The following is a 23,631-nucleotide window of genomic DNA, read 5'->3' on the forward strand; positions in this document are numbered from 1 at the left end:
CGTCATATAAAACCTAAATTGAGGTCTCTTAGATCTCCTAACGCAGTGAACGTGTTAATATTTCTGAATTTTATAGTTCTGTTATTTATTTGTGAGTGATAACATAAATAAAGTCGTAATAGTTTTAAGTAGCTTCTTTCCATATCTAGACGAATTTGAAACGTGAAGGATGCATTATAATAAATATTAATTTCGTTCCAATTTCTATCAAATTGGATCCTCTGGCATTCATCTTTGATGTATAAAAGTGTTAACATTAAATTACAAAAATAAGGAACATCCACAGTATATTTACAAGGCACCGCGAAAAACTTTCTGTACTTAAGTTTCTACCGCAAAAAGTCCTTACTTTTTTGTAATAAATGAAATTAGATTTTGAATAAAATATCGCAAAACATTATTGGACTACCATTTATAAAATTCAAAACGCACATTAAAAATAAATTGACGGAAAAAGATTATTATTCAATAAACAAATATTTAAATTATAAGAATTCTTGACAGTGATACCGCCTGCACATTTTGATTTGATTAAGGCTATATCTGATAAAGTGTATATGTGTAAATCTATATTTAAATTTATAAAAATATGTGTTAATGTGGAGTTCCTTCTTGTTTCTTGTCCACAATTATAATACCTTATTAAGCAGAGAAAAGACAAAAATAAAATAGAAGAAAAAATAGGTTTTTGATCAATAAGAGTTCTGTTAAAAGTTCCAATGTTGAATAAATTAATTTTATATTTATTGATCCAAATTTAAAGTATTAATAAATTCATCATAGCTACTGGATATAGGGTCTTAAACAGAAAAGTTAGTGAAGATTGAAAAACGTCACAAAGGATTATTGAACTTGCAACAGACCAATTACATCAACTTGTTTCCTTTCACTAATTTTAAGTTACAAGTTAAGTAAGTTATAAGTACGTAGAGTTCGATGGTATAGTTTTCTAGTTAATCTGATTGTGTAGTTTGTACAAATAGCTTTGGATGTTTTTATTCTTTTTATTCTCGACGCCGCGTCCATCTGCTCGTGGTCACTTATCGAGAACCTTTCGTCTCGAAAGGCCATCATTTGTACGAGTGACGTTTCATGGCATTTCCACTTCAGACGAGCAATTCTAAATCAAAGGCCGGTCGAAATGGCGATTTTTGGGGATGGCTTATACCCAGCAGTAGGCATCTATCGGTGAACATGATGAGAGGCATAGATTTAATAGATGATTTGAATGTTGACATATCTAAGGAACAATAAAATATTTTGTTACAAAAAAAATCCTGTATCCCGTTTTCGTGTACTCGATTTCCCCAAACAAGCAGCACTACGCTTATTTTAAATCCGGCTGTTTGAATGATACAAAAGACTTACATAAATATTATAATATAAATAATGTGTATCTAGAAAAAAATTTCGGTCTCCTCTTCAATAGCTTCATGGACACCCTACTCACAAGTTGTATACAGGAGTCTCATTCGTGTTCCACTCAGCCGTCGCACCTTCGTCACTTTACTTAATCCGGGCACATTTACAATAAGCGGACCCATCAAGCAGGTGTCACCGGGTGGTTATGGGCTGGAGATTTGAATTTACACGAAATAAATTTAGCGTAATGGCTGCCGTAAGTTCCAAATTCAAATCTCCCAATTAAATTATGCCGGAAAGTTTTTATTACAAGTTCTTTTTTTTTCAGATTGTTTTGCGTTTTGGATAATAGGCTTTTTGGTTTTAATTACAGATTGTTTATTAAGCAATTGAATGTTGTATGAGAAACCATTTTTTTATTATATAATCATTTCATTGTTAATAATTACATATAGATGCTTGTATCTTCGTGTCTGTCTGTATAAACCCACTGCAAGGCATTGATTTCTCCCAAAGATATCTATGGGGGATATATTGTAATCCTCACGCTTATCAGGCGAATTGGCGAGAGCAGTGTGGTATTATGGTACGCAGAGGATGGTTTTAAGATATAATCTATTTATAAAACTTAGTATACATATTTTAATAATCTAAATATATCTTTAGCAATAATAATTATATTTATTTCAAGTGATTCATGAAAAATTTACAATTGTTCGATTTCTAAATATAATAAAAAAATTGAGAAAAAGATTTCTTTAACATTATAAAGTGATTTATTGTTACCACTCAACCATGCTTCAAAATTAGGTACTAATTAATTATTAAAATTAACAAATGACCCGTCCGTACACTATGAAATGTTTAGTTCAACTGATCAATGTGAATATGACTTTCTTATTCACTATTATCTGATTTGTTTATAAGAGTAATAGTCCACCGGGATTCTCGTATTTATGTAGCGAAACGAACCTGGGTCCTAAGATCGCAATGCTTATTCCTTTATCGCTAGACTACCACAGCTTACTATTTGTTTGTAGTGATTCATCATCATCATCATCATCATCATTTAAGAATATGCTCGCTATGATTCTTAAACAGACTGATGTTAAAAGCCTTCCGTTCCATCCCGACATTTTCATTTTTGAGTAAAATATTTTCTTAACATTAAAAATTTACTTATATTAGTTATTATTTTATATAATATATTAGGTATATTAGGTTATATAGAATCACTACAAAAGTAGTAGTATTAAATTGACTCTCTTTCACTTCTCTCTCTTGTAGTAGAGTTAAATTGACTCTAGTACTATCTGGAGTATTTACTTCGACTGGTCAGTGTGAATACATCTTTCTAATTTACTGTGATTTTATTAGTTTATTAAAGTTCCATTGAAGTTTAATGGCAAGACACTTGTTATAAATTTGTTATAGAAGTACACGCTTTTTTTAACGAAGAATAACTCCCGCTTTTGCGATTGCTATAATAATATTAAAATGAAAACTAGCTTTGTTCAGTGACATATTATGTTAACGCGACATATTTAATCATATATATAATTGTATGTTCAGTCAAACATAATAAACAGTATGGTTTGTGTTCACTACAAACAGCAATTATGATTTAAATTGTGTGTGTTTGCGTAAATAAATATGAATACTAAATTCACTGCGTACCTCTAAATCAATTTGTAAATGTTCGGTTTGTGTTTATCTTGTGACGAATTGTCATATGAATCCATAATCAATTTAACTTGGAGATTATTTGTAAGTTATTATATTATAAAGAGAGCTTTAGAACACGGTGTGTTATAATAGAGATTCTGTTGTGTATCTTCATGCCTTATATTGTGTAAATTATCAATTTAACCAATTCTATGAAAATATTTATATTTCTATTATTTCTAGTTTGACGGTTAAAGATAGTAAGAAAGGGACTAATATAGCTACTTCAGTTATGCAGCAGTAGTCGTGCAATGAAGTGCACCGCCCGCCAGCCCGCTGATAAATGCGCGTGCGGTAAACAATGCGAAACACAACTACCGCCGTTAATTCATTCACCTATATCTAATGACCTCATATAACTGCGAAGTTATATGAGGTCATTAGATATAGGTGAATATAACTGATTTGCTGTCAATTAATGTATGTTACACTCTATCCAAAGTTCACTCGTTTCATAAATCAGAAATATATAAGATATATATACATAATAAAAGAAAGTCGTTTTCAAAATTCAGGTTTGTACATATCACAATCAATTATTATTTACTATCTGGCCCTGCAGGCTTTGTACTGTTAGAAGTTATTGACTTTTTGCATTCCAATAGAAACAATAAATTAATGTTAAATTTCAGAGTGATGATTTTATACAGCGTGATTGAAGATAGATGTAAAAGCTTTAAAACTTCTTTTCTAACAATATACACCCCCAAAAGCTTACATACCTGTAACTAATCACACTGTATATCCAATCAAAGTTGATATTAAAATGTAAGTAATTATTATCGTTAATATAGTTTAGTTTCAGCATAAACACGTGTTTCCTGTTACACAACTTTGTTATATGTAAGGGTTAATAACCCATAATCTCGTACAAAGCCAGAGTAACAACGTTTTAACTAACGAACGAATGAACCCGACCGGGATGCCTTTTGTGTGTAAATCACATGAGTATAGCAAAACGGGGCTCAACAACTTTGCAAATTACATGTTATATAAACTTATTGCTTATTGAAACTTATTTAAGCGAAAATGTTTAAAAATAATTCTTGGAATACGCAAGAAGACGCAGTCGAACAATTAGCGCCATTTTCAGCAGTTTCTAAAAAAGTAAAAAAAAATTTTTAGACAGATAGCTAAAATTATTTAACTAAATACTGAATGAGTTGATCATTAGTATTATAAAATACATAGCAGAAGAATAAAAGCAGGTGTTCCTTATTTAAAAACACTATTCCGCATTGTTATTATCAGTATGCCACCGTGAGAGTTCCTCTCTTGTTTTCAATTTATTTTATAATATAATACAGTTAAATAAAAAACAATTTATACGTGACCGAAGGCTCTCATGCGAAGACCTTGACTTTTAACATCTGCTATGAAATAATGAACAATCAAACATGCATTTAGCCGGAAGAGCCAATCAGACGCTCATCACAATGGCGGCATTAAACATGGCGGACGCTTAATTCGCGCCAATTTCGCATCGCCCTTGTATTGGCGTTGTTAATGCATTTACGGGCATATATTATTAATTTTCATTGTTTTTAATCAGAAAATTTTACATTAATGCATATTATTATGAATATATTTAATTTTAGTGTTACGTAATAATAAAAATATTAATTTTGATTGCTTTCGTCAATATATAACAGTATATAACTTTTTAAATTTTACATAAACATTGATCAATAAACTGTGTCAAAGATTATATAGGAGACAAATATGCCGGGGTTTAGTATCACGTTGATTTTGACGTAAGAAATAGAAGATTTGTTATATAAAAATGTACAATTGGCATTATAAAGAAGTAACTTGTCGAGTATTTTGTCAGGATTTTTTCGATAGATTCAATATTTTTGAACCTGGCAGTATTAAATAGAGGAAATTAGGACCAATAATATTGTTTAAACATATTTATTTTTGTGTTTCTAGACGAATATATTTAATTTTCGTAGAATATTTATTTAATGGAATCTGTGTTTATTGAAATTAAACGCAAACGACAGTGAAGTCGCTTTTTAATCTGTGAACTAAAGTGTAATGTCTTCTTAGAAGTAATCGATGTTATGGTTTTCTTTTTTACTGTTTAAAAAATATTGTGGTAATTTTTGAGATAGGAATACGATAAGAGTAATGTTTTACACCGTATCTGATCCACTGAAATATTTCCATAAAAATGGCAACATTTTAGATAAAGAAAGATTACTACTAAAACTCGTGTCTTTGTTCCAGCTATAAAAATACTATCGTATCTAGGTAACAAAATTTTCTCGCCAATTTGGGGTAAAGTGTCATAAACTGGCAACCCTACTTCATGGCTGCGGGGAAAAATATAAAACTCTTTATAACCTTCAAGCTATGTTATGCCTTTCTTCGTATTGTGTTCATGTACTGTTTGGTTTATTCAGTAAATTATTTCCGTTTTACACGCGATTTATCCGGAAATATTTGATAAGGTGGCAATAAATATGGTTATTTATTTACGTATGTGTTTTCCGCACGTAGCGAACAGATTGTACTGTTTTCACAACAAATATATTTTTTTATATAATAAACTTCAATGTTTATTTTGTGACAATTATGTTTATGATAAAATAATTAGACATTTAATTTGCATGGAATTTACAGTCTTTTTGAAGTTTCTGAAGAGCTGTTCGATTAGAAAAGTAATATTTTCATGCGTGGATTCAATCACTGTGATTTTTCTTTTATTAAGTTCAGATGCTTTGATCAGCAGTTCATTAAGAATAACTTCTTCTATCACATCATTCCGCTGTAGGACATTCAGTTCGGAACTCAGACGTCCTATATAGATGTCCAATAGGACATGTGAGTCTATGTCCTCGATCCCCCCAGTAGTTGGGCTGATGATATAATTAAGGTGATAGAAAGTCGCTGGATGCCAGCAGCGGAAAACCATCATCGTGGAGATCTTTAGGGGAAGCATATGCCTTGTAGTGGGCATCCATCGGCTGAAAAAAAGAAGAAGGACCAGTTGTGACTTCAATAAGGTCACTTGCGAGGCCCACACGAGGCTGGGTGTTTGACACTGGTCGGTGTAACATTACTCCTGAGGATACCCTGGGGAGGGGTGAAACACGTGTAGAGTGAATTAACGGTGCTAGTTGTGTTTCGCATTGTTTACCGCACGCGCATTTATCAGCGAACTGGCGGGCGGTGTACTTTATTGCACGACTACTGCTACATAGCGGAGGTAGCTATATACTAGTCCTTTTATTACTTAGGACAGACTCTGTGTTTGGCACTGATCGGTGTAACATAACTCCTAAACATGCCCCGTGGAGGGGAGAAACACGTGTTGAGTAATTTGGCGGTGGCGGTTGTGATTCGCATTGTTTGCCGCATACGCATTTATCAGCAGGCTGGCGGGCGGTGCACTTTGTTGCACGACTACCACTGCATGTGCGGAAGTGGCTAAATATTGGTCCGTATCTTACTCTCATATATATTCTTAACTTGATATGCACAAGTGATAATTTCTTTAATATCGTAAAATAACAAATTTGAAGACTTCATTGTTATAGTGACTCTTAATTATAATATTAAAAGGTCGTAGTACATAAACAACTAAATAAATAACTGGTTGCTCGTATGGATTCTCTTTTTTTTTATTAATATCTATATTCCACAGATATTAGCATCCGTGCCTTTGTTTTTACCTTTACGTTTAATATTTTTGAAACTTTATTGCTCTTCTATTGTTTACAAAATGTCTTTATTTATTTTAATGACGCCATAACAATGTCCAGTTATTAAAATTAGGTTTCGTGCGACCACTTCCTCATCTCTACTCTATATTGGCATCCTCAGGTTGTGCACCAGAATCAGTTGCCGTATTCGCTATATCGATGAACCTTGCGATCGCATCTTGAGTCTCGTCCGTGCAATACATGCACGTGTGTGACGTGATATTGCTGACGCCGCATGTTGGACACTGTCATACAGCCCGAGGGTGTCTGTTGTTCGACGGACGCTCTTTAGCCCCTGAGCCTCGTAGATGGTGCGTCCTTGAATCTGCCTCTGTACCTTGGTTTTACTTGATTTTGTTATCAAATTTGAGCTCTTAAAACGTCTTCTTTTGATCACAATGTATAAAGTATATAAAATTAAAAAATAGGTAGTGGCAAAGAGACGAAAAGGAAACATTTCGTTTTATTTATTATATCAATAACCCGTATATAAAAATAAACGTAATTAGCAAATGGTCAGAAAATATCTATGTGGGATATACCATAATCATATGGTAACTTATTTGTGTGCTATGACAGTACGTATGTAACACACAAAGCGTGAGTTATTTAAAACTGTATCACAGGAATTGAACCCGCGACCTATGATCGCAAGTCTCACAGGTTTTCACTGCTCGACGAAACGGAAACAATTAATCTACGTAAATATTATCCCCTCTCTCGCATGAGTCGGACACTTGCCACGTAATGTAGTGGCGATTTGATAGGGTGACCAAACCGCCTACTTTGGAGAGGATTGTCTGATTACGTCATGTAAGTTTAGTGAATTATGGCAACTGTTTATAACTTCATATTACTAATAAATAAACAAATATATTTCGTTTTAATTAAAAGTTATAAATTACAAAATATTTGCGTGGATTAAAATGCCGTATGACGTCGCTTTGCCTATAGAGCAAGGCATAGGTCGCCCTCAAAGATATATAAGGAGGGATATACCACTATCGCTTCACTGGGTAGACGGGTAGACGATCGCAGTCTGGTATTATGGTATGCAGAGGACGCTGCTGCCTATCCTCTGGAAACCATTCGTGAGCAGTTTCAATACCATATATTTGATGCACAAAGTGTGCATTATATAACATTCTATCTTGGGAATCGAAGCTGCTACCTACGATCGCAAGTGTTGGCCACTGAGTTACTAATACACTAATACCTCGTGGTTACGTTCCAAAAAAACACGACGCAAATTGAAACGCCGCAAATTGAATTAAGAATTTCAATAGCAAACCATGTAAAGATCGAAGATAGGCTCCAGGGTTACGAAAATACTACTTTTTAAAAAGAAAATTGAACAAAGTAAACATTTAAAAAACAAAAATAATATAACTCTGCCAATAAATAAATTGGAATAATATTTACCATTTATTTACTTTTTTGTAACCAGAAACAACACGTTAAACAAAAAAACAAACAAATAAACGCACCTTCACACCGCACCATCAATTTAATATCGGTGAAAGTAATGAATGAAATTTATCGACCGATCTGTTATAAGTTACGCTCGCGATAACGGCCAAGATCGGTTATTTGAAAAACAATCTACTAATGTTCTATTAAATTGATATATTTTCTAATTTAATATCCAACAGTGGGTGGTAAATAAAAATAAATTATTTAACACGTGTGGTCTAAAAATTGGGTATATTTTTAACAAAAGGCTTAGGTCAATAGCATGTTATAAACATTTTTTACTTACGTCTATCTACACATAGATATATGTCACTTAAGTAAATGTCACTTTGACATAAGTCAGTGGTTAATAAGAATTATTATTTTTTAAAATGCTACCGGTAGCGCTTCACTGCAGCACAGATAATAACAGACTAATTTCCGACTATTAGATTCTTGTTTTTTAACGACAAGTTTCTAATCAGACTATCTAATTAGGCCTTCATCCAATGTCCTTAATTAGGTCGTCCATCCATCTTGCAGGTGATGTTCTACGCTACGTTTGTTGGTCCATGATCTTCACTCCAGAATCTTAAGACCTCGGCGGCCAATTAACAAAACCTTATAGTGCTACCGAAACCGCAATACCGCGCCTTGGGTATGCGCGTAGCGAGACGGGGGGAAGTGTCGGCCGCTCCGTTCCGTCTGTCTGCCGTCTCTCTTTTTACTGGAATCCCACCTCGCCACACTTTGCTAATGTATCGAGAGAAATAGTTTGTCTTACTAGCTTAAATCAACGAAACTGATTTTGTAAAAGATTTTGATTGTCAAAAACGACAATTTGCGGTGCGAAATATAAATATACATAAGTAATTCCAAACATCAGATAGAAGCACCCGTCTCGACATTTTGCGGTGTGAATACGTGGACTATTCAACCAAAGAGCACTTGTAACAGATGTATTCAATGTGGACGCGAACAAAGTCCGCAATGTATGTTGTCAATTTGACGCTGGCGACAAAATCGCCGTTATCCAAGCTAGGTTTCCGATCATTGGATTGAATGTAAACGTTGCTTTTAAAGTTTACTTTGCGTTCAGAGTTCGTGTTCGCGATCAGACGAGATCGATAAGTTCCATGTTTTTTAGTTTTCACAACATTGTCGCTTTTGTTTAACAACAGTTTATTCGTGTTTCGTCCCTTCTTCACGAATTTGTTTTTGCCGTGGTACTTCATCGTCATCATTGCGGTAAGAGGATGCCCACAGCTGGACATAAGCTTCTCCCATTGATTTCAAACAAGACCGGTTAGAATCAGTTTGCATCAAGTGTTTTTTGAGGACCTTAGAACGTCATCCATTTATCTTATGGGTGGACTTCCTTCGCTGCTCAGGTACGTGGTCTTTATTCAACTTGATAATCCACTGGATTATGTCCTGAATTTTATTGTTGGTTTATTTATTTTCTCATTTCTGATTCTATCTCGTAGAGAAAGTAGAGAGCTCTATGACTAGTAGTCTGTGAGCTTGTTGTCTGGTGATATGAAAGGTCACTTTACTAACAAATGCTAAAAATTTTGAATTGTGAATAAATATTATAATTGTACGCAATATATATATGTGTATAGCCTCGTTTTTTAGGCCTATCACAGCTCCTCGCATATTAAAGACGGACTATTTTTACATAATTCGTTTAAGGTTATGTTTAGGTTCGATTCCCTATATATATATATATATATATATACACACATGTGTGTACATATTTATTATTAAGTATTTTGTTTTGGTATTGTATGTATTAATAAAAATACTCTCGTTTTCATTGGCACATTCCTTGGCAAATTTAAAAAAAAATGCGTGGGAAAAATTGGCGAGACACGTCGCTTGTTGTTGAGCTCCTGGTGAAGAAAGACATTAGTATGCCTATGATTTCAAGTTTATCTCCAATATTATTCTCTACCGCCATACTTTCAATACATCGATGCGTTTACATTCTTCTTTTAGACACCACGATTCAGTAAAATTGGATTCAAATAGCTAACGCACTACATGGATTTTGGTCCAAAAAGATTCCAGTCCAGAAAGTCCAGAAAGTTAGTACAATGATTTCCAAAGTGGTCTATATCGACCCCTAGGGGTCTATGACAACCTGCAAGAGGTTTACGTCAGCGAAAAAAAATTTGGGGGTCCATGAAATGAAAATGGGGGTCCACGGTAGTGGATCTCAACACATACACTGATAGTACCTATTTTCTTACATCATACTGTCTTATAATATCCAAAACATTTACATTATTTATAAATAATAATATAAAGAAACAGACTGGACATCATTAGCCGAGGAGATTTAAGATGAACCCTTACAAAATTGACGCCAAATGTTGATAATTTCTTATTAAAGCATCAGGTTCATCCTTCTCACTAAAAATATTGACTTATTGCCTATGTTATTTTATTTATAGTTAATTTTATGTTTATTTAATCTTACGTATATTTTACATAACAGATACAAAATTTTATTTTGAGTAGTTTTAATTTAAATTCAATTATAATAATAAATGTATAATTTAACATTTGTTTTTACTTTAAGCTTTTAACACTAAACTTCACTACAGTTAGAAATTTACATGAAATCAATATCAGGTAAGTAGGGGGTCTACCCAACACGGAAAAACATGGCAAGGGGTCTACGACACAAAAAAGTTTAGGGAACTCTGAGTTAGTACAATTCTATATCAAACAAGGGTCTAAGTCCAGCTGGGAACATTCTGAAACGATGACAATTAGAAAACATTTGCTGTGTGTATTCGAAATGTGTATCCTTGGTTCATTGCCTCATTAGTAGTGTTGATATTATAATGTACACATTAAACATTGTTAAATTTCGTTTAAAAAGAGCAACTGTTGAGCTTTTCGAGCTGTTGGTAGTTTACTGTTGGCTGAACACAAACCTATTTATAATATTAATAATAATTAGCGATACAAAAGTGCCCGTAAATGGCTGCTACAATAAAGATATTTTGAATTTGAATTTAAAAATAATTACCGTAAATTATTCCGTACAATGCCTATGCCTTGTTTACGTAAGATGTACGGATGTACGGACAATTAGAAAAAATGGTACACCTGTGTTCGGAATGCAAGCGACATGTTTCCTTGTTGCGTAAGAATCGCGTGACCGTCACTCGGGCTGTCGTGAATTATGGTTATGTCTGTGGCCCAAGCGATAGCATATCGCGATTTCTCATTCAAATCATTTACTTTTTCGTCTAACACATTGACGGCACTGAAAGTAGTTAAATTGAACAGTTTTAAAATATTTAAAAAGACAAAGTTTTAAAATAGAACTTTTTACCAATAAAAAAATTCATAATTTTCATAATTTTATATTTTCACATAAATTATACTACTATATACAGAGTGATTTTAAATAGATAAAACTATTAGTAGTTATATATTAACATATATAACTACTAATAGCATTTGTTGTAATGTATGTGTATGTGTAATGGTCCACAGCATTATCGGGTATTATATTTATAGCGATAATAATATTAAATCACTAAAAACCGTTAGCCAATCACAGAGAAATATTGTAGAGCGCCCTCTTTCGTCCGACGTGTATATTAAAAACCCTGTCGTGAGATTCCCCATATTCATCGCTGATGATGACGTAGTTTAACTCCCACAATAATAAATAATTTAATTAATAACTTTAAATAACATTAAATTATACGAATAACCATTTAAAGATCTATTACGCAAAAATTAAAAAGAGGAATTATCATTCCCCGCTGTATTGTCATCACTTGGACCACACACGAGCTACGGAAGAAAGTATCGCAACGGTACTAGCGATTTCCGAGTCACGTAAATGTCACGTTACCGTGGCACTGGAACATACTTTGGTCAAAGAGACAGTTCTTATGTCCTTATTAATAATAAAAAAAAATAGTTTTCAATAATTCCATTTTCAAATTTTTATTATTCGAAATTCAACCTGTAAAGGATGTTGAAAAAATTATAAAAATACATATTTTGAAAACTGTAGCGATTAATGATATAAAAATGACTAGAATATTTTTTGTTATTGTAACAGGAAATTACCAAATTATTGATTAATATTTAAACAAAAGCCTACAAAAGGCTGTGCGAGTCAAGTAAAACAAGCGGCAGACATATCCCCTATGTTACACATTAACCTGACCTAACATTGTTAACCTTGACCATATCTTAAATCTATAACAGAGACTTTTGTTTCAAATAATTTTATAAGCGTTCCCTTCTGTCTTCTTCAGAAGTTCTTTTACTCTATCTTCTTTCGTTCTTCACATTTTTATACCCTCTTTTCTTTTATTCACAATCCTTCCACACATCGCCTATTTTCCTTCGCCGCATTCTTATCGTATCACAACTAAGTTCACAATTTTTAAGCAGAGAACAAGTTGTCATTTAAACTGATGCCGATTATTAATATTATTTTGAGAATTAAACAATACAAAAATACAGGATGTCCCATATTAAGCTGATAATACTGGAGTAATTTATCAGTTCAAAACGGTATAAAAAATACCACCGTTGGCCTATATTCCGGGATTCCTTCTTAGTATATTATCTCGCAAACGTTGTAGCAAACTCTAGAATTATTAGACTGTTTGATCGAATCATTTTTACCAACCTTTACATGTTTTTTACATTTGTAAACAATCTTCAAAGTCAACATATTATTACCATAAACTAATTTTAACATTGCACGAGTTTCTTTGGCATTATTCTGCAAGTTAAATCTTAATAACATAAACCAGTGTTCCGCAATTGATGTGCTGTGGTGCTCTGATATGCCAAAGGTTGGATGTACAAATGTTCCGCGTAAAAAACTAATAAATTTAAATATTACAATTTTTCATTATACATGTTTTGTATTTGTAGCAAGTCACATTCACGCTTTCCTTGTGCGAAATTCTGGGAAAGATTTTAATGTGCCGTAGATGGGAAAAGGTTGCGTACAACTGGTTTAAAGAATTCAAAAACTGTCGCAGCTGTTGGCTGTAATAAAGTACACGGACAAGTTAAACCGTTAAATTTTAACTTGGGATATTAATTTTCAGAACTTAATGAGCGTCGACGGCTGGTGAGAATAGAAAATTTCGATGCTACTGCATCGGCATATTACAATTCATTCGCCAAAATACGCATAAAAGTTTTAATTTCTGTATAAACACATTAAATGTGGGAGTCTTTGTTGCGCAAAGATCTGGAACTGATGGACATTTATCAGCCACAACCTGGTACATCTAACTCTGCACTACGGACTTCTCGATATAAAATTGATCCGGCTGGACATCTTTTTCTAGACAACAAAAAAACACAATCCAGATTATAAATTTCAGAAAATAAAGGCAAAAAGCTTTATGCTAAACGAAACTGCGTAGTAACTGCGGCACATAAAAAATAAAAGTTGACTTTCTTCAAATGTTAGTTTTGCAATGCTTCACTGTGTCGAGTGTTATCAACTAAAATACTAGAAGTTTGTAATAAATATGTAGTTTAAAATTTTTTTTTGTAGTTGATGTTTAGTTCCTTTTTAATATTACTTGTAGTTTCAAGAGTTTAAATAAACTTTTTCAAGTTTAAATTTTTTTATGATACACAAAATATCGCTTGCTCTAGGACGAAAAAAAGGCGGGTTGGTCGCCGCGTCACCTAGAAAACTTTCGATCCACCGCTTTTAATGTGTTAATTATAAGAAATCATTAGAGCTTCCATAAGCAAATTAAAATAGATATCTGTGATGTCTACCATTGCGACCGAAATGTATTCATACCTTTAAACCCTTTCGGATTGCAGAAATGAATTATTAAATCTTTCAAAGTAAATGTACTGAAAGGTTGATAAGAAACGAAATTCATTCATTTGCAAATAATGCCGTCTATTTCCGATTATTATAAGATTATCTAATATATCCGACATTTGTTAAATGAAGGAGAAAAGGAAAATGGCTGTACCGTTCACGATTTGTATCACTGGCCACTATTGCCATTATACTTTTTTTTAAATCATTCTTGAGCGTTCGAATTTGAATTCGAACGTCGATTCGAATTCGAACGCCATCTTGTGATCGCTGTCAATGTTTTAGGGTCGTGTAAATAGTAAATACTCTTTGTACGTATATGAATACGCTATCTGGATCACTCTTGGCTGTCGTCTTCCTCGTCAACATCATCTTTTCATTTCAGCCACCTGTAATCCTGTACCGCTAAATGACAGAGTTCTTATATATTGGTTACATATACTATCATTTCTACTTTTTTACATTTTTCTTAACCACTAATTATTTATTGTTTTTTTATCTATACCGTAGCTAATTATTCCTTCCTTATTACTATGGGTTTCATATTGTTACATTTTATTCCATTTATATATTTGCTTTATATATAAAAGCGTTTATTTCAACGAAATAAGATATGATACGTGCTCGGACTGTAAGATACATACAATCATGTATATATCCCTGTAGTTCCGGTTTACGTATTGAAATTAATAATATACAAGTTTATACGAATTATACTGATAGTAACATAAGAGATGGTCTACGCTAGTTGACAATTTCCGGTGCAACAAAAGCCTCTTCCACTGGTATCCAATAGAACTGATTGGATGCCTCCATTATTAGGACAACCTTAAAAAGGTCGTTTATCCCCCTTTTATTGGACACCCTCCTCTGCTGTTTCGTTTCCATTCCAGAATCTTCTCCAGCGGCCATCTGTTCTATTGAACTGCCCTTCGAGAACAACTTCCCTATTGGCTTATGTATGTTAACCACTTTCGCCTTGATACTCCCATTTATTTGGGTTCATTGATTTCACGAGATTAAGTTCTATTCAATATTATTATTTATTAATTAGAGGGAGAGTCTACCTATTATTATTATACATATATTATTATTAGACTACATAGACTTTTTAATAATGTATTTGTATAAGATAATTGACGATTCAGAATTGCGTGTAAATTGTGTAACAATATTTTTAAATTTGAATTTCATCATTGTATAGTCGATTCAAATTATTAATTCAATTTGTAATTATTTAATAATCGGGTTTACATTGTTGTTTTTATGTCGAAATTGTTGTAAAGCTGTTATTCTCGTTTTATATCCACTCACAATGGTTGTACTTAGAGTTCTTGGTTTTATGATATATTTTATTATGGTCATAATATTTTTGTAACAGTCTCTGATTGTTGTGCAGTACTAGCTTCGCGGTACGGTTTGAGACTTGTGATCGCGGGTTCGATTCCCGGCTTACAATCTTATGTAATGAATACTACTACGACTGCTTACAAACAGGTTTTCATAGTATAAGCAGCAGCGTCGTCTGCGTACTATAGCTCCTCACTGCGATCGCCAACCCGCCTGCTAAGTGTGGCGATTATAATATATCCCCCATAGATCTCTTTGGGGGAGGTCTGTACCTTGAAGTAGGTGTCAATAGGCTGATACATCGAATTGTTTGTGTTATTTCGACGAAACTATTACATCCTGCAATGTTATTGGCGTCGATTTCAACAAAAAGAATAGTTATTGTTGTATCTCTTATAATACTCTCACGTTTGGAACACAAGTGTAAATTCATAGCGAGAATCACTAACTTATTCAATATATACGTGACGTCTAACAAAAAATGGCTATACTGTTAAAAGAAGTACATATTCTGAACATGTATTTATGTCTATTTATTTGTGTATATAAAGAGTTTTTTTTTTACTTTTTTCGAAGAATTATATTTATATACAAACATACAAGAAGATTAATGTTAAAATAGTGTTTAAAGATTGACATACCGATTATAATTAGTCTTATTTTTTACTGTACAGGTATATTAACACGCATATAAACTCTGAAATATATGTTACATCTACTAATCCATAAAATACCTCTTTGGATTTTGGTTTGTAGAAATATAGTTAGTATGAGGTCTCTGAAGGAGCTCTTTAAATTTAGCGAAACAATTAGTTACTATATTAAAATGTCGATATCACGAAAACGTGCACAAAGTTGATATTATTTTGATGTCAACGTTTTACAAACTGGCTGAATATCATCTAGCCCATTGCCTTTCGCTCAATTAAAAAAAAACATTCCAATAATTCGTAATACATTAAGTAAAACATCAATCAGTTTTTCTTTTATCCAAAATAGACTTAAAAATAGCGTTCATAAATAGTTAAATATCTAAATCTCCAAAATGAGCATATAAACAGATGTTGGTTTGAAATCAACGACGTGCAAAATTGGCTGAATGTCATCAAGTCTATTGCCTTTCGTACAAATTAAAAAATAGCACTTTAATAATTAAAAGTAACTTTAAAAAAATATTTAATTTCTGTCTTTTATTCAAATAAATCTGATGAAAATGAGGATTGAGTCTCTCTAATAATTATAATAAATAAAATGTCGTCATTAGCCGAAATCGTCGTTGTGCAAAACTGGCTGAATATCATCTACGCCGTTGCCACAAAAGAAAGAAGTACTTATTATTTAAACAAGCGTTATTCAAAAAAATATCAATAATTGTCACTTTTATTAAAAATTAACTTTAATAGAATCTACAAGCTATCAATGTTTCAATGCGAACGCAATGAAAATGTTCTAAAGTAAAATATATTCGCATTTATTGCGCCAGTTGCAGTGATAAAGTGTAACAGAATAGCCAAAGCTGTCTCTACCAGACACAAATTCCCGCCTTTATGTGTATTATGTACACCATTTGGAATTGTCGGCTAGACGAATGGACGTTAGAGGTTGAAATGAATTGGTTATTGTTTATTTAATGTTATACCGCACAATGCATTACATTCAACTTTGTATAGATTCTAAATTCCATTAGAACCACACATATGCGCAAATACATACACACACACACACACACACGCACACGCACACGCACGCACGCGTGTTGTAAATTGGTTTTATAACATCGTCACTACTCACAAATAAGTGTCCAGAAATGAACATCAACGTCCTCTGTGTACCATAAAAACATCTTGTTGCTTTTTAAAATAATTTAAGAGGTTTTAGGTATACATCGGTGCTATAGTTATGTAAATTATCTGTTTGAACATTTTTACTGCGCAATGTAACCTTAGCTAGCTAACTTTGTTAACATTTTTTATGTAGAAGAATTAGTCATATGTTATGAAAGCTTTAAAGAGATGAATGTATAGTTTGTTCGCTGCCAAATTATGTATAAACGTTGCTTTTGTCCAAAGTAACTTCTCCGTGTGCCACAGTCAATGTTCGGAAAGCATCCGCGCACTTAATTTCGTTTTTCACACAAAACTTGATACAGGTTCTTTGTTCCATTTCTTTTGAATAGGTAAAAATCGAAGACGAACCAAAACACGTTCAAGCAAAGCAGCTGTCAACAATTAACTGAACATTAAAAATGGCCGAACCTATCAGCATAAGTGAGAGACATATGTACCAACATAACGCCACAAAAAAAAATCGAAATTCGAATATACGTAACTTGCGAAGATTCAAAATTAACGATATTTTTGAACACACCTCGTAGACTATCGTAATAAAAATATAGTAAGATAAGCCGTTTTCAAAATTCGAATCGCTACATATTAAAGTGAATTATTGTTTATTGGAGCAGTGGTATCTCAGCGGTAAATAACTGAGGCTTGCGATCATCGGTCGCCAGTTTGATTTCCGTGATAAATTCTTACATAATAAGCACTTTGTGTTTTAATTATATAGGATTGTCAATGCCCATAAACATGTTTCCATAGATGCGCAGTAGCTTCTAGGTACCATAATACAACACTGTGATCGCCAACCTACCTGCCAAGTGTGGCGATTACTGAATATCCTCTCATATCTATAAGGTAGGTCTGTGTCAATAGGTGTTTATGACTGAAATGTCGAACGACAGTCAAATTAATCCTTTCCACTCCAATATCGAGTGTCACTCGACACTGATTTTGTTCCACATGCTCCACTGTCGAGTGATACTCGACATGGTGTAATACTTCTTTTTGCGGAAAATATTAAAACAGGAAAGATTTTTTTTACTAAAATGTTTGAATCACCAACTAATGAAACATATTCTAGAATGGCAAGATACTATCTAATATATAAAATTCTGTGTGTTCGAACTTGAACTCCACTGAAACGGCTTGACTAATTTTTACCAAATTTAATATGCGTATTCAGTAGGTCTGAGAATCGGCTACTATCTATTTTCTATACCCCTAAGTGATAAAGGTTGTACACACTTAAAATTTTTTTTTTTTGTTTTTATTTTTTTATGATACAGCATACAAAAATACATACAACCATAAATTTTCACCCCTCTACGATCAACCCTTATTTTTTATTTGTAAATTAAAATATCAATTTTTTTTGCAAAACAACGTTTGCGGGATCAGCTAGTAATTCAATAAAATTTTATCGATGCTACATAACAGCCTTGGAGTGGAAATGGTTAATAATTGTTATATAATAACTTCCTATAAGTGGATGCTAGTGGTGTGTAATATTTCAAATTCATGTAAAAAAAAAATGATGTAAATGTAGAGTGCCCGTCTGTAGTGGCAGTGGCCGTGGACCGTCGATATTTTTAAGGTCGCAAGAAGTAGCTGGATGTGGACAATCAAGGCGATTTTGAAAGCAGGTCTATACCTTGCATGGGCGTCCATCTATATTGGTAAAAAAAAAGAAAAACTCTTTTTAAAATTGTCAATCGTGATATTCTATTCGCTGTTAACGTTTTAAATATAATAAAAAACGTTAAATTTAACGAAAATAAAATATAATGGATGTCGGTGAAACGAATTATTGTCGTTTGCATTAATTGAGATCGTCAAAGACACGTTCACGGGATGATTATAAAGGCGGGCGTGAGTTTTTCGAACGAAAGATATTTAACTAAGGTTTTTATTGAATCTTGATAAATCTTTTAAAATACGTCCAATCTGTAAAGAGCAGTTCTACGGAAAATAGAATTTGAACGCATTTTTCCATTATAAACGAACAGACGAATCTTTGAAATTAGTCGATTGTTTAATTTGGAATTTAAAATGCTTTTAACTATAATAAAAGATCAGTTGTTTTTTTTATCGGAATGTTAATAAATTATATAAAATAATGAATTTAACAATTATTTCTGACTAAGTTTTTAGATTTATGTTGGTAAAATGTTAGAAACTCTGGCAACACTAACATTATTTCAGTCATAGTAGTGTTGTCGCCTCTAAATATATATATGGTTAGGTTAGGTTAGGTTAGGTTAGGTTCCCGTGTGGAGTTGCCAGACCTTCCATCGGGCGCGTCCCCCGGGTGGCGGATGGGGGAGCGCCACCCAGATGTGGGTGGTATTGGGCATGTTCCGGCGTGGACCAAAACTGGCAGGGTTAGGGGCGTACCATCGGTTCTTCCCAGAACCGAGAAACGGCCAAGGACTGAACAGTCCGAGAGACGAGCCGCTCAGGCTTGAGGTAGCATCCCGTACCCATCTTTAAGAGATGGGACAGAGGATGTGACCAGTGCGGTGATGTGCCAGGTGCACTCGGCTTCTGCCGACACCGGACAACCCGTAATCCCAGTAGGGACCGGGGGCTCCGTACCTGTACGGAGCTGCGAGGAAGAAAACCTCTTCAAAAATAACCCTAATCCCAAGGTTGGACCGTGCCGACGGGATGAATGGCTGGAAGGGAGTTCAGTCACAAGCGCGAAGGGACCTCACCCTTAAAAGGAAAAAAAAAATAATGGACGCAGTTAAAAAAACAAATTTTCCCCAGGGTGGTACCAGCGATGCTGGAGAATCCACCCCTGGGCCTTGCCCAGGCAGCCCCGCCGTATCTGGGGGGGGCAAAAACTTGCGTCGCGGCAACGCTTCAGCGTCTGCCGCTGGGCCCTTAACATCCGGGGCCCAAAATTTTAAAGAGCCGGAGGTGCCGGGCCGTCCATCAGGCTCAGTACGTGATAAGCGCGGGCGATCTATGCGCTCCGCCGGTTTGGCGATTAGTACGGTCGGAGAAAGCGACGGCGGATCAGACGCCTCTCGCGCATCGGTCGGCCCTGGCGCGTTCTCGAGGGCCGGTAAGAGAAAGGCCAAGCCTCCGAGCCCTGGTGCTGTGGCCGCAAAATATGCGGCTTATTCTGCCCAGGAGACCGAGGGCACGGAGACGGTCGGCGGAACCGACAGTGACGAGGAGGGACTCTTCGACCCCTCTGTGCAGCCATTGCGCACTAGGTCGAAGAAAGGGCTCCCGAGTCAGGAGCAGTTGGCTCGCGAATTGCGAGCATGTGCTGATCCCCGGCAATATGCAGAGACCAACCTCCTGGCTATCGAGAAGGTGACGGACCGGTCCAGCAACCTCAAGGGCACGTACGTGCGTAGCCTGAGGCTCGCTGCGCGGAACGTCAAGGCAGCATTGGAGGAGATGTCGCGCAGGACGGCGGGCGACTCCACCGTCGAGAAGTTAGAGCAAGAAAACGCAGAATTGCGTTCTCAGCTTTCCAGCCTTTCTGCGAAAGTGGAAAGCCTCACGATGGAGCTTCGTCGCGTCCGTAGTGCTACAACGGAGCAGGCCAAGGCAGCTGCCCCCGCGCCTCCGCGGGCCCGGCCAGCACCAGTGCCAAGGACGTCCGCGTCTACCGAAGAGGGGCTCATGCATCGCATTGGAGCCCTCATCGAATCGAAACTGGCTGCCTTCGAGGCCAAACTGTTCCCCGACAGGGCAATAAGGCCGCCGTTGGCCGCCAGTAGGACTGGACCGCGTCCGACTCAGTCGACCGTCCCTTCCGAGCCGATCGCACCGCCGCAGCCTCCACAAGCACCGCCGGCATCGCAGCCGCCGCGACCGCGGCGGTCTAGGCGCCCCAGGAGGAAGACTGCGCCTCCTCCTGTGCCGGAACTGCCTCCCGTGACAGCACCGCCTCCGGCAGCGTCGGCGATCACGACCCGGAACACCTGGGCTGAGGTTGCCCGAAAACCCAGGTCGGCGCCACGGCCCGTGCCTCGTCCGAGTGCTAAACCGCCTGCCGCACCCAGGAGCCGCGGGACCAAGAAGGCGAAGCGAGCTCCCACTACGGCGGCCGTGACGGTTACGCTGCCGGAAGGCTCCACCTCCACCTATGCAGAGGTAGTAAAGGCGGCGAAGGCAAGAATACGGCTGGCGGACCTCGGCATCGAGGCTCTGCGCCAAAAACGTGCCTTGACTGGAGCGCTCCTCTTGGAGATCAGTGGAGAAGACTGTGGCCGAAAGGCAGACGACCTCGCGGCGAGGATGCGTGAGGTCCTTCGCGATGTGGCGGTTAAGATCAGCCGCCCCGTCAAGACGAGCGAAATCCGCTTGAGGGACCTCGACGACGCCGTCAGTCCGGGCGAGGTCGCGGAAGCAGTGGCAGAGGCGGGCGGCTGTTCGGTGGACGACGTCAAGGTCGGGGACGTCCACCGAACAAACACGAGCATGGGCACCTGCTGGTTGCGGTGCCCGGTCAAGGTGGCCCATGCTCTGGTGACTGCGGGGCGCGTGCGTGTGGGTTGGGGTTCGGTGAGGGTGGCACCCCTGGAACCCAGACCCATGCACTGCTTCCGGTGCCTGGAGAAGGGACACGTCGGCGCCAGGTGTCCCAACTCTGTAAACCGGAGCATGCGGTGTTTCGCATGTGGCGAGTCTGGGCACAAGGCAATAGAGTGCGTGTCATCCGCACTCAAATGCCCTCTGTGCTCAGACCTTGGGTTGCCCTCCAACCACCGGCTGGGTAAGAGGTGCGGCCCAACGCCGGGTAAAGGCAGGAGGAGTAAAAAGACTCCGCCTGCGACCACCAGCACGGCGGCCGCAGCGGCACCGACCGCAGCGCCGGGCGTAAGCTCGGACATGGAGGTCGCTTAGACCTCTATTCCCGCCCTTCAGAGTCCTCCAAGGTAACCTGAACCATTGCCGGAATGCTCAGGACTTGCTGATGCAGACCGTCGACGAGTTTCGGGTTGCCTTGTCAGTAGTAGCGGAGCCCTATAACGTGCCTGACCATCCTCGTTGGTTCGGCGACGACTCAGGGTCCGTAGCTTTCTACTGGAGGGGCGGAGAGGGTACCCCACCCTGCACCTTATTATCCAAGGGACAGGGCTATGTCGCCGTTAAATGGGGTCCCTTGGCCATGATAGGCTGCTACGTGTCTCCCAGCAGGTCTCGCGCCGACTACGAGGAGTACCTGGATAGGGTGGCGGACTGCGCTGCGGCCTGCCTCCCCTGTCCGTTGATCGTCCTTGGAGACTTTAACGCCCACAACAGGGCGTGGGGGAATACCAGGGACGATCCGAAGGGAGACACCGTCTTGGAGTGGGCGGCCGGACTGGATCTCCGACTTGTCAACAGGGGATCCGTCAGCACATGCGTGCGCTGGCAGGGGGAGTCGGTCGTGGACTTAACATGGGCGACTCCCGCTGCAATGCGTATGCTTTCGGGCTGGCGGGTTGCAGAGGAGGTGGTCACTCTTTCTGACCATCGCCACATCGTTTTCGATGTTGCGATCCGCAGGCCCGTCGCTGACTCTGGCGGCCGTGACGGCAGCACTACGCGACGCTGGTGTTTGAAGCGGCTAGACAAAGACCGGCTAGAGGCCGCCGCCTGCGTCGCCGATTGGCCGAACGCCGAAGAGGTTCTGTCCGAACCGGAGAGGGGAGCGAACTGGTTCCGGGAGATATTGACGCAAATTTGCGACGCGTCGATGCCCCGGGCCGGTCGTCCCAAGCGCAGGGGGGTGCACTGGTGGTCGGCGGAAATTGCGGAACTCCGCAAGGTCTGCTTGCTGAGCCGCCGCCGGTACACCCGAGCCCGAAGGAGGCGAAGGCAAGCTCCGGAGGAGGAGATGGCCAGACTGTACAGGGAGTACCGGGCGGCTACAAAGGCGTTGCAAAAGGCGGTAGCTGGCGCCAAGGCTCGGTGTTGGGTCGAGCTCCTGCAGGGACTCGACAGGGATCCGTGGGGGCGTCCATACCGAATAGTGCTGGGAAAACTCCGGCCATGGATGCCCCCGACGACGGAGACCTTAGAACCGGTCTTTCTGAGGAGGGTAGTAGATACTCTTTTTCCGGAAGATCGGTCAAGTCCCTCCGCGCACCCCCCGGCACAGCCGTGGGAGTGGACGGATGAGACGAGGGTAACGGCGCAGGAGCTGGATCGAGCCGTGAGCCGTCTCAGAGCGCGAAACACCGCGCCGGGGCCCGACGGAATACCGGGTCGGGTCTGGGTACTTAGTCTGGCGTCTTTGGGGGGTAAACTGGCGGAGCTTTTCACGAGCTGTCTCCGCCGAGCAACGTTCCCCACGCCTTGGAAGGAGGCACGATTGGTCCTCTTGAGGAAAGAAGGC

The 23,631-nt window shown here is 38.0% G+C and overlaps 2 protein-coding genes across 2 annotated transcripts in view; one reads left to right on the top strand and one right to left on the bottom strand.

Annotated features, from left to right (window-relative positions):
* Positions 1–23,631, bottom strand: part of LOC137918655 (Ig-like and fibronectin type-III domain-containing protein 2) — a 174,240-nt gene that overhangs the window by 96,821 nt on the left and 53,788 nt on the right. The gene's annotated exons all lie outside the window — the stretch shown is intronic.
* On the top strand, positions 19,620–22,154 carry LOC137918974 (uncharacterized). The gene is made up of 3 exons (XM_068761930.1): positions 19,620–19,751; positions 19,817–19,975; positions 20,055–22,154. Exons 1-3 carry the CDS (start codon positions 19,620–19,622, stop codon positions 22,152–22,154), a joined length of 2,391 nt encoding a protein of 796 aa, XP_068618031.1.

This window comes from Battus philenor, unplaced genomic scaffold (genome assembly GCF_028537555.1).
Source record: "Battus philenor isolate CCGP_79_NKW_IND1 unplaced genomic scaffold, ilBatPhil1.0.hap1 SCAF_15, whole genome shotgun sequence".
Taxonomy (NCBI): domain Eukaryota; kingdom Metazoa; phylum Arthropoda; class Insecta; order Lepidoptera; family Papilionidae; genus Battus; species Battus philenor.

Bases quoted from the DNA above. Each gene is read 5' to 3' on its own strand.
- LOC137918974 (XM_068761930.1), top strand. From the start codon at position 19,620: ATGTGGGTGGTATTGGGCATGTTCCGGCGTGGACCAAAACTGGCAGGG. The intron at 19,752-19,816 runs GTAGCATCCCGT...GTGATGTGCCAG, and splicing joins ACGAGCCGCTCAGGCTTGAG to GTGCACTCGGCTTCTGCCGA. The intron at 19,976-20,054 runs GTCACAAGCGCG...AATTTTCCCCAG, and splicing joins AATGGCTGGAAGGGAGTTCA to GGTGGTACCAGCGATGCTGG.